Below are 10,872 nucleotides of genomic sequence, written 5' to 3' on the forward strand. Positions count from 1 at the left end.
CCGCCATCCGCCCGCCCGCGCCTCGCCGCGGCCTCCGCGCCCGCCGCCCGCCCTCGCGGGACCGGGGCTGCGCGGGGCAGCGCGCTGGGTGCGGGGGAGGCGCGCTCGGCGGAGCGGGGCCATGGGCCGCGGGAGAGCCGCGGGCTGGAGTAGCGGAGCTCCCGGCTGGCGGTGCTGGGCCCCGGGCCGGCCCTCCCCCGCACCCTGAGCGGCCGGGGCTGCGTCCCTGAGCGCTGAAACGCGGCGGGTTCGTCGCTCGGAGCTCGATGCCGGCGGTACAGCGTGTGCGGTGTGTGCTGTGTGTGCTGTACCGGCCTCGCTGGGCTGGGGACGGCGCTGTGGAGCCTGTGCGCCATAAGTATGTCCGGAAAGGGATGTGGTGCTATCGCAGCGGCCGCGCAGACACTGATGTAAATGGATGTTACAGTGCTCGGGGCTGTTGGTGGAGACGGGACCACCGAGGGTGAACGTGGGTTGTGTTGGGTTGGTTACCTCGGTGCAGTGGCCGCACATCTCCCTTGTGCAGGGCACTGGCTGTAGCAGGAGTTTGGCAGGAGAGGGCAATAGGGAACCGTCTTTCTGTGTTTGGGAGCGGATGCACGGGATTCCCGGCCGCCAAACCGAGCACAGCCGAGTGCTGCCCCTGCTGTCTCCCATCGCTGGGTGTGGGCTTCAGGGGCAGGAGACTTCACTGGGCTAGTCCCAAGGATGTGGTTGAGAGACCACTAACATGGAAGAACCTAAGCTGGTACCTAAAAGGTCTGCAGACTCGGGGCTTACTGACAATACTGGGTCTGTAGTAATTGTTTGGTTTGGTGGTTTTTTTCCATAAACCCACGTAAACAAGGGGAAATGCTCAACATAGCTGGTTATCAAGGAAAGGAGCTCCCTTGTGCGCTGCTGTGATGGAGCTTGGGGACGTCAGCTGCCATGAAATGCAGCAGGAGGGACTCCACTAACAGCTGTACGTGATGACCTGTGTGCCAGGATACAGCGAAGCTGCGAATCCTGGGTTTATAAGAAATTTACCTGTACCCCCAAATTTACCTGTGTTTTGCCAATGGTAACTCATTTTTCTTGCTTGGTGAAAGGTTGCAATAGCAGGAATTCCATCAAGTTCTTTAACAATGTTGAGGAAACTACCAACACTCATACATCTGTTTTGTTGTTTTTCAGAAATGGCACCTCGTAAGGGCAAGGAGAAGAAGGAAGAGCAGGTCATCAGCTTGGGACCACAGGTTGCTGAAGGAGAGAATGTGTTTGGTGTCTGCCACATCTTTGCCTCCTTCAATGACACTTTTGTCCATGTGACCGATTTGTCTGGCAAGTGAGTATGAGACATGCATCACCTCGCTGCAGTACCCAGCTCCTTCGGGTGTGAAAGTGCAAACTAGGTTTGGCAGGAGGTTCCACCAAAATGCTCGAGTTTCTGCTGAGCTGTGAGTTGGGATGGTGCATGTACATGAACTGGGTGGCTTGGTGAGCTCTTCTGATCAATACGGTGTTCCAGGTACTGTGTGGCAGCTTATTGATCTGGTAACATTAGCAGTAACAGGTTTTGTCTGTAGGCAGAACCTGCCTTGGGGGAAGAACAAGGAATGGCTTTTTTTTCCCGAACGTCACCTTTTCCTTCTGTAGGGAAACCATCTGCCGTGTGACAGGTGGGATGAAGGTGAAGGCGGACAGAGACGAGTCCTCTCCCTACGCGGCCATGCTGGCGGCCCAGGACGTTGCCCAGAGGTGCAAGGAGCTGGGCATCACCGCCCTGCACATCAAGCTGCGTGCCACTGGGGGCAATAGGTACAGTGGGGGGGGCTGGGACACTGATGGGGATGTGGCTGTGGGGGCTGATGGTGGATGAGACTGGACCAGGAGGAGGGTGGTTTGGCATGGGGAGAGTGTGACTTTGATATTGCTGGCTATTTGTAAACTGTGTTCAGCTCCTGAGTTCTTGAAGGGGTTGTTGGTTCTGACTCTCCTCCAGGACCAAGACTCCTGGACCTGGTGCCCAGTCAGCCCTGAGAGCTCTGGCCCGCTCTGGGATGAAGATCGGCCGCATTGGTGAGTGAGGAAAAAAGGGATTATTTAGTGAAAGGAGCTTTGTAGGCATCTATGCTGCATGATCTTAACTTTGGGATGTTCTTCATGGCTGCTTAGATGGCTCCAATGAAAGGATTTCATGTAAACAGATCCTTAAATTGACAGTTCACCAGCAGGTGGTGAGAGCAGTACTCAGAACCCCAGTTTCTATGTGCCCGACAAGCCCCAGCTTGGAGCAGGATGCTGCTGCTCTTCTGATGTCACAGAGCTGTTCAGTCACTTAAGAATACCTTGTTGGTCTTGGTGATTCACTAATAATGGAGTTCTCCGGCTCTTGGAGGGAGAGTCCTGAACTTTGTGGGGGAGTCACAAGATGCAGTTGTGGTTGTTGTGCTGAAAATTCTTCAAGCATCCTGTGTTTCTTCGGAAACGCTGTGGCTGCTTGGTTTAAGTGGGATGGGAGATGGGGGTTTTTGCGTACAAGCACTAAAGCCCTGGGTACCCAGCCTGTGGCAAATTCCCAAATACCTTCACTCCATGGAGAGTTCCTTCTGCACACGTGCGGCTCCTGTGGTGTCCGAGTGCTGAGGTGCTGGGTGATGCCTGGGGCGGGGTGGCTGTGCCCAGGTGGTTTCTGGAAGGTAACTGTGTTCTGGATTTTCTCCCTGCAGAGGATGTCACCCCCATCCCCTCCGACAGCACTCGCAGGAAGGGTGGTCGCCGTGGACGTCGTCTGTAACCAGCGCAGCACCTTCTGTTATTAAAGCTCTCTTAAACCTCTGTTTAGCTCTGTGTTTTCTTACTGGGGTGTGCTTAGAAGCCGAGGGGCTTCGAGATGGCTTGTGCTCTGGAGCTGGGCCTCTGGCTTGGAGGGGAACCAGGCTGGCTGCTCTAAAGCCACACGGGTCTTGGGCTTTGTATAGCAAAAGATACTTTCAAAATGAGTCATGACCTCTTGCATCTCCTGGAAAAAAAAAAAGCTGGGCTGGGAGCAAGCAACTGCTGCTGGGTTTTCTGCAAAATGTTGCTTAATGCATCACTTCCCCTTTCTGTGGAAAAAATCCTCTGTCTGGACATCTGTTCCTAAGCCAGCATTTCCCTTGGCACAGCCATAGTGCTTTATTTGTTATTTTTTATGTGGCCATGGAAAATGTTAGAATAAATTTCCCTTACTGTCTTAAACGTGCACTATTTGCTGTTCAAATCACTGTTTTCCTGTACTTAAAGTGTTCTTTGAACTCTGTGTGGAGAAGGTGTTGAAAACATGAAACCAGAAGCAGCTCAGCCAACATGGAGCTGAAAGGAGGAGGGGGCAGGACAGTGGAGAGCAGGGAGTGGGACGCTGCGTTGCCAACAGCTCCTCTGCTTTTTGGTACACTTTGGATACAGTGAAAGCTGTCCCTGTTGGTGTGAGTTACTCTGTCCCAGGGCTGCCTCATGGGGCACATCTGGGGAGAGCTCTACAGCAAAAACAAAGGACCTTTGCTGTGGCAAAAATTCAGTAGACTGCTTGTCTCTTGGTGCAAGGGGCCATTTCCCCTCACTCCCTCTGCTGCCCACCCTGCTCCAGGCCGGTTCAGCCCTTCTGGTTTATAGAGCAGATGTAGAAAAGGGAAGGTGTCTGCTGTAGAGGAAGGTGGATTTGGAACCCTTAACCCTTGGAAGCTGGAGCCGTGCTGGTGCACACAGGGCTGGCTGAGCCGAGTCACTACACCCAGCCCGTGCCACGTGCTGCCCTGGCAGTGCTGTGCCATGGGCAGGCTGGTGCCTGGGCTTGCTGCACAATTAAAGCACAAATCACTGATTTCTCTGTCGACCTGACGTCTTTGAAGCAGCTTCCTGTGTTGATGCATAACCCTAAAGAGGAAATGGTGAATGAGGAAGAGAAACCAAAGTCCCAGCACAGAGCAGCTTCCTGGCCTGTGTCCTGGGCCTTTTTGGAGGGAAAGACCCTCCTGTCAGAGTAGCATGGATGGGTCTCCTGGCTCTAGACAGTCCCTGGCCTAACCCAACCAGCTTGTCTTGAGTGATTTAGCAAGGAACTGAATCAGCTGCACCCCCTGTAGCTGTATCTGGGTGATGGCTCCTGGGCTGCGTGGGTGGGGGACACGTGTGCCTGCCCACGCTGTGTCACCCTGGCGGGGATGCTCGTCCTGTGGAGGGCATGGGGCTGCTTGGGGGCTGTGCTCCATCCCCACACACAGTCAGGGGTCACTGGTGGGCCCTGTGGCTCAGCCTTTCCCCCTCAGCTGTGCCCAGGGCTAATCCTGTGCTGTTGAGGGTGTCACCTCAGGGTCGGTGGGAAATGTGGGTCTGTTCCCCAAACCTTTGTGCAGGGTCTGGGGGCTGAGAGCTGCGAGACGAGGCCCAGCTGGTGATGAATGGCTTCCTGTGAATGTGCCTGGGTTATTCCACCTCATTGTTTGAAACAATTGCTCTGCTGGCCTGCTCCTCAGCAGAGTCCTGAAACCATTCCTTGCTCCAGATGGCTTTTTCTCCCCCAAAAAAAAGACTTATGAAGTTTTTGATGGGCAGCACCAAATACAAAGCCTTGGGGTAACAGAGTGGTGACAATCCAGTGCCAGCCTCAGGCGGTGGGAGAGTGAGGAGGGTCAGACAGGATGGAAGCTGCGCTCTGAAAAGGTCTGTGTCTTCCCTGGAAAATCAATTCACAGACTGAAAAACCCTGGGTGCCACAGCCCTGGGCAGAAAGTTGTGTGTGCGAAGCACTGAAGAGCTGACTGGGAATGTCTGTGTGCAGAGCAGGGGCTGACTTAGGGCTGATGGTCCCCCTCCAGGCTGGGGCTCAAGGGGCTCAGCCTGCCTGGGAAGGGGGCTGTTCCCCACCCCCAGGTTATCACCCACGTTTGTGGTTTGCAGAGCCAGCCCAGCTCCATGGAATCGCTGGGGTTTCGGTTTCCAAGTTCCTGCTCAGACTTTCTCTGGTTCCCCTTATGGCTGAGGCTGGTCACGGAATGCACCAGGAGTGTGGCCTTGAGGCAGGGGTTGTGGCCCCAAAATGAGGAGCTGAGTGGGGGCTGAGGCTGTGAGGAAAACCCATGTGTCCCCTAAAACTCCCAGTGCCCATGAGGGGAGAGACAAAAAATGCGTGGAATGCTTTTTTGTTCTTTTGTTTTTCCCCCCCTTTTTTCTTCCCCCTTTTTTTAACTTCTCTTTCCTCCCTTTTTTCTCAATTTCCTCTCCCTTTTTATTTTCTTTTCAAACCCCTCTGATGGTTTCTAAATACAGTTTTGTTACAGCTTTGGGGTGAGGTTGATGGACACCCCTGGGCCTTTGGGGTGAGGCTGATGGACACCTCTGGGCCGGTATTTTCTGAACCCCTGGGCGCCCAGGCCTTTCCCAGCTGGGTCGCAGGGTTGGGACCAGGGTCCAGGCACCAAAACCCTTCTCCTCTGTGGGGCTGCAGTTTGCCACCTGGAAAGCAGGAGCACTGTCCCACCATGTTTCCTCAAGGAACACCATCTACTGGGAGACCCTGCCCTACTCCCTGTAAATGCTCCGAAACGATCCCTTTGTCTGCTCTCCCAGGGCTGGCTGTATGTCCCTGCTGGCTGGGAGGCTCAGGACTGAATCAGGAAAAGAAATGGAATGGCTGAAACAACACGTCCCTGCTCGCCCCAGTGGCTTTGCCAGGTGACCAGTGGTGCCTGACTTTTAATTCCACATTTGCAGTTTCACTTTTGACTGAACTCTGGCCAAGGTTGTGCTGAGTCCTGACGCTGGAGCCAGCTTGGTGCTGGGCTCAGTGTGACCCTCGGCCCAGCATGGGCGTCGGGGGTGTGTTATCCCCGCGCTGCTCTGGGACATTGTGTAGAATCACCAAAACCCAGCATTATGGGCTGGATGGCTGCTCCTGCCCATGTAGCACTTGGGGGGTTGTGGGGGGGCTGGAGACCCCCATTGCCCCACTCCCACTGGTGCTTTGGGGTCACTCACCTTGAGGGGCTGCTCCTCCTCTCTTGGCTTTGGGGGTTCAGCTCCTGGAAGATGCTGCAGGCAAAGCAAGGGGGGTAGTGCTAGAAGGAAGGAGGGCTTGAAAGTGCTTGGTCCTTTAGTCATTGCCCCCTCAGCCTGAGAAGTGCTGGCCGAGAACCCCCACACAGGGAGGGTCCAAAGTGACCCTAAAGGAGGGGCTTGAGCCCAAGTGCAGCTTTCCCCCAGCAGCCAAGGTCAGGGAGGAGGGGTGTACCCTGCACTGTGCCCCCACGGAAGGTCCTGCTCAGCCTTTGGTGTAGGGGGTCCTCCCCATGGTGTCCCACCCCCCGTGTCCCACCTCTGCACCCCACTTCCTTCCTCACTCGTTGCCTCTCACCTCCCCCATCTGACCCCTCCCTTCCTTTCTCACCTCCTGCCCCCCATGTACCACCTCCCGCCCCCCCGGGGGTACCTGAGCCTCTGGGCCCATGGCACCGGTGTCACCAGGCTGGGGACCGTGACCTTCCCGTGGCGTGGGGTGGGCAGTGAAGCCCCATTGAGCGGCCGTGGAGCTCACGGCTGTGTCCAGCATCATTTCTGAACTGGAGACCTCCGGAGCAGAGGTCTGCCTGGCAACAAGTGATGCAAGTGCCAGCAGCCAATAGGACTTTTCTTTTGGCTTCCCCCCCCTGGGTGTCAGGGCAGGGTGGGGACCCGAGGGTATTTCCAGAAGCCTCGCTCGGGGTGCTCATTGCCTTCGGGGAGCCCAGCGGAGCCATGGCTGACGAGCAGCGGGACCTCATCTCTGACCGCGGCAGCGGCGTGCTCAGTGTTGGGGACGCCCAGAGGTGCCACAGCTGGGGACACGGGGATGGGGGGCACGGGGAGGGCGAAGCGGGCACGGTGGAGACGTGGGGCAGGGGGGTATTGCGTGGTTGTGGGATGGAAGGGGATACAGTCGGGTCAAGGGGGCACAGAGTGACTATGGGGCAGAAGATGGGGCGCAGGCTGTGGGAATGGGGCACTGCGGAGCCAAGAGGGCTGTGGAAGGAGCCAGAACATGGCTGTGCGGCAAGGCAGAGGCAGGGCGTGGCAGTGGGATGGGGGAAATTGGGTGGCCGTGGGATGGGAAGCATGGGGCGGCAATGGGAGGGGGACGTGGGGAGGCTGTGGGATGGGGGAATTGGGTGGCTATGGGACTGGGAGGGCAAGGGGTGGCAGCGGGATGAAAGGGGTCACTGTATTTCTGGGGCAGCCGGGGACAAGGCATGGCGATGGGGTGGCCAGGCTCACAGGGTGTGGCAGAGAGCCATGGCTTGAAGCTTTGGAGGAAGCAAAACTTCTTTCTTTGTGAGGAAGAGGTGGTGGGACAGGCAGGCTGATGACGTGGCCATGGGGCAGGAGCGGACCTTGGACCCAAGTGGCTTTGTGGGGCTGCGCCCCCAGGTCCCAACTCGTCCCTATGGCCCAACCCCCGCAGGGGGCACACCCCACCCAAAATTTGCAGCCAATCAGAGGCCGGGAATCCCTGACGTCACCAGTCACCGGGCAGACGCCCGTGCGGCGCGTCCCGTTCGGGACTTGTCCCCTGGCCGGGCGGTGTCCGCTCCTCCCGGGCAGCGGAGGCGGGGGGTGACCTCTGGGGCCCCGCTGCGCCTCGACAGTGCCGCATTCACCCAGCGGGGCAGGTCCAACATCCCATGAGTCGTGTCCTCTGCCCCACGGACCAGCGAGATTCCAAGTGGTTTTCACCATCCCGCAAAAGGCGATGCCCAGAGTGATGCCGTTCCCCAAAATCCCCTGGCAGCGCCCTGTCCCCCTCCCGTGTCCCCAGTTCCCCCCGCCCCCACAGCGGGTTTCGGTTCCCGGTGTGCTCATGCTGAGGTTTCACTTCTGCTCCCATCGATGGGGGAATTTGCATTTGTCTGGTTGCAAATCCGCCGGGACGGGGCTGTCTGGGGCGGGGAGGGGGTGACGGCAGGATGTCATGTTCTGCCGCCGGCGGGCGGCTGAGCTCCCTGACCGTGTCCCGCAGGTCTGCGCTGAGGCGCAAAGCCGCCTTCTCCACGCTCTCCATCCTGGTGGCCCTGCTCATCGCCGGCCAGGCTGTCACCATCTACTTCGTGTACCAGCAGAGCGGGCAGATCAGCAAGCTGACCAAGACCTCCCAGCACCTGCAGCTGGAGGCTCTGCAGAGGAAGCTGCCTGCCGGTCAGTAGCCCCATGGGCATCAGAGTGGTGGGAGGCAGAGGCAGAAGGGATGACTCCCTCCTGGACCACCCAGCCCTGTTGGTGCCCCTCACAGTTCTCCTTCCTCGGCAGGTGCCAAGCCAGTGAAGACGATGAACATGGCCATGGCAAACCCACCCATGGTCATGAGGGTCATGCGTCCTGCGCCCTTTGAAGACCTTCCGGTAAGAGAGATCCAGCACTGCTTGGCACTGCCTGCTGCCCTTAGGGCTTGCTGCCGTGCTCACACTGCCCCTTTGCCTTTTCTCTTGAGGTCAAGGGCCCTGTTAGCAACAAAACCGAGGACCAAGTGAAGCACCTGCTGCTGGTAAGGTCCCCTGCTCCCCCCGCCCCACAGCTTCGTCCTGCACTGGTCTGGGGTCTCTTGGGGTACTCAGAGCTGGTGGGAGCTCCTGACCTCCTGCAGCACCCATCTGGCTGATACCAGCAGAGCACCAACCCCCACCCCCCGCCTCATTTTTCTTGGCCCTCACTGTGGTGGTTGCTCTGCAGCAAGCAGACCCCAGTAAGATGTTCCCGGAGCTGAACAACAACCTGATGGACAACTTGAAGAGACTGAGGAGCACCATGACTTATGCGGACTGGAAGGTCAGTGCTTGTCACTGTCATCCTGTCCCACCTGCTTTCCATCCAGGAGTGCTTTGGGGAGGGACTGGGGTATCCCCACCTGGATAAACAAAGTCCGGCTTTAGCCAGGCTTGGGCTGCTCCCACCTCAAGGAAGAGGACGGTGTTCACAACCTTCCCCGTCCAAGCCAGAGCTTTGTGACATGGCGCCCCTGGGGTGAACTCCCCCCATGCCCATTAACGTGCTGGACCCTCTCATTGCAGTCCTTTGAGTCCTGGATGCACAAATGGCTGCTGTTTGAGATGGCCAAGAACCCCAAGTCAGAGGACCGCAAGGCAATCCCAGCGGAGAAAGGTATTGGGGATGGGCTGCTGAGCTGGGGAGGGTCAGGGAAGTGTTGGCATGGGGCATCTCACAGGGAACCAAGCCCTCCCTCCAGTCACAGACCTATTTGTTCCGTGGGGAGCCGCTCTTTCATGGCTGTTAGGACATCACAGAGCATCTCTGCCTGCTGCCTGTAGGGCATTTGGGGTGAACAAAAGGCTGAACAGCTGGAGCACCACCCCAAATCCTCCATCCCTGGCTAGCCCAAGAGCTTCAGAAAGGTCACCAGGCGGGGGCTTGCTCACCTTTAACTGTTTCTGGATAGAATCTCCTGCTGAGGGGGAGACAGGCCTGGGGGGCTGATGGAGTGTCCCCTCTGTTTCTATTGCCCTAGTGCAAACTAAGTGCCAGGCAGAGGCTGCTTTTGGGGATGACCAGCTGGGCCGCTTCCGCCCGCAGTGCGATGAGAACGGAGACTACCTGCCCAAGCAGTGCCATTACTCCACCGGCTTCTGCTGGTGCTCCTACAAAAACGGCACCAAGATTGAGGGCACTATGACTCGGGGAAAGCTGAACTGTCCCGGTAGGTTGCCAGGGAGGGGATGGAGAGGAAGGAGCAGTGTGTATGCTTGGAATTAGGGAGGAGAGCTAGGAGAGGAGAGGAGAGGAAGGAGTCCAGGCTGCAGGGTGCACCCCTCACCCATGCAGTGCCAGCACATTAAGGCTGGAGAGGACCCCAAAACCCGCAGCCCGCCGCAGGTAGCTGGAGCTGAGGTGTGCAGTCAGGGTTTTCCATGAGCCCCCCTTGCCCCCAGCTCAGCAGTGGGCACAGGCTCTCCCCCGCTGCCCTCAGAGGGATGGGGGTGGGTGATGGGGCAGCCCCGGGGTCCAGCACCCACGTCCTGTCCTCCCTCTGCAGGCACTGCTGCTCCCAGTGCTGCCGCTGCCACCGCCACCGTGGAGCCAGAGGAGATGATCTTCTCCGGGGTGGACATGCTTAAGCTGAGAGCAAGCAAAGGTGAGTGCCCAAGTGTCCCCAGAGTCCTGGGGACTGCTGGGGAGGGGAAGGTGGCGATGAAGAGCGGTTTTGGGAGGTCCTTGAGCTGTTTTACTGACTACCTGCTCTTGTTCCCACACAGACGAGTAGAAGAGGATGCCAGCAGTTGCCTCCAGCATCCCAGCTCCTGCCTTTTTGTTTTTCTCTATTTCTCTTCTGCTCTTACATTGCTTTTCCAAGGCAGTTAACAGTGGGCATCCCTGGGCACCCTTCCCCTGCTGCAGAGCACCAGCCAGGGCTGAGCTGCCACCACCATCAGACACTGAGTACCCTCAGAGCGTGGGTAGAGCAGGCTGGAAAATTACATCAACCACGTCAGATCCATAAATCCTGTTCTCTTTGACTCGACCTCCAACAGCATCCAGGCAGCAGTACAGCTCGCCCCTGCTGAAGAACTAATGCTTCCTTCACTGAACAAACATTTACTGCAGCAAAACAATCCCCACCAGCTTCTTAACTGATCCCTGTAGGCTGCAGCCCTGCTAGATTACTGGAGTAATGGGTTTTTATTGTGGAGTGCTCAGATTTGTAGATAGAGATTCGCCTACAGCCTCAGCAGTGGGTAACTATGGGCAGAGGGGCTTCTAATTTTCCTGAATATATCTGATTGTTCCTTTATAAATGATCTCACAAGCTAATAATCTCAAATAAACTTTTGAATAAGAAAGCCTTGTAAGCAACTCCAGCAGGGCTCTGCG

General features: G+C 57.2%; 2 protein-coding genes across 3 annotated transcripts; both read left to right on the forward strand.

Moving 5' to 3' along the window:
- Positions 1-1,149: 1,149 nt before the first annotated feature.
- Positions 1,150-2,820, forward strand: LOC121658165 (40S ribosomal protein S14). The gene is made up of 4 exons (XM_042014707.1): positions 1,150-1,327; positions 1,639-1,800; positions 1,985-2,061; positions 2,712-2,820. Exons 1-4 carry the CDS (start codon positions 1,179-1,181, stop codon positions 2,777-2,779), a joined length of 456 nt encoding a protein of 151 aa, XP_041870641.1. The 5' UTR covers positions 1,150-1,178; the 3' UTR covers positions 2,780-2,820.
- Positions 2,821-6,698: 3,878 nt separating this feature from the next.
- On the forward strand, positions 6,699-10,859 carry LOC121658111 (H-2 class II histocompatibility antigen gamma chain-like). 2 transcript variants are annotated; one of them, XM_042014585.1, is made up of 9 exons: positions 6,699-6,824; positions 8,012-8,187; positions 8,299-8,390; positions 8,480-8,533; positions 8,719-8,814; positions 9,057-9,147; positions 9,512-9,700; positions 10,037-10,135; positions 10,257-10,859. In XM_042014585.1, exons 1-9 carry the CDS (start codon positions 6,754-6,756, stop codon positions 10,262-10,264), a joined length of 876 nt encoding a protein of 291 aa, XP_041870519.1. In that variant the 5' UTR covers positions 6,699-6,753; the 3' UTR covers positions 10,265-10,859. The 2 variants fall into 2 exon arrangements, with proteins under 2 accessions (XP_041870519.1, XP_041870520.1); XM_042014586.1 differs by lacking the exon at positions 9,512-9,700.
- The last annotated feature ends 13 nt before the right edge of the window (positions 10,860-10,872 follow it).

This window comes from Corvus kubaryi, unplaced genomic scaffold (assembly GCF_017639235.1).
Source record: "Corvus kubaryi isolate FWS band 111438036 unplaced genomic scaffold, C.kubaryi_AGA036_p1.0 split2-37374, whole genome shotgun sequence".
Lineage (NCBI taxonomy): Eukaryota > Metazoa > Chordata > Aves > Passeriformes > Corvidae > Corvus > Corvus kubaryi.

What these genes read in the sequence shown, in the direction of transcription:
- LOC121658165 (XM_042014707.1), top strand. Translation starts at nt 1,179, where the DNA reads ATGGCACCTCGTAAGGGCAAGGAGAAGAAGGAAGAGCAGGTCATCAGC. An exon ending in GTGACCGATTTGTCTGGCAA is followed by an intron (nt 1,328 to 1,638) that starts GTGAGTATGAGA and finishes TTCCTTCTGTAG; the next exon opens with GGAAACCATCTGCCGTGTGA. An exon ending in CGTGCCACTGGGGGCAATAG is followed by an intron (nt 1,801 to 1,984) that starts GTACAGTGGGGG and finishes ACTCTCCTCCAG; the next exon opens with GACCAAGACTCCTGGACCTG.
- LOC121658111 (XM_042014585.1), top strand. Translation starts at nt 6,754, where the DNA reads ATGGCTGACGAGCAGCGGGACCTCATCTCTGACCGCGGCAGCGGCGTG. An exon ending in AGTGTTGGGGACGCCCAGAG is followed by an intron (nt 6,825 to 8,011) that starts GTGCCACAGCTG and finishes CGTGTCCCGCAG; the next exon opens with GTCTGCGCTGAGGCGCAAAG. An exon ending in GGCAATCCCAGCGGAGAAAG is followed by an intron (nt 9,148 to 9,511) that starts GTATTGGGGATG and finishes CTATTGCCCTAG; the next exon opens with TGCAAACTAAGTGCCAGGCA.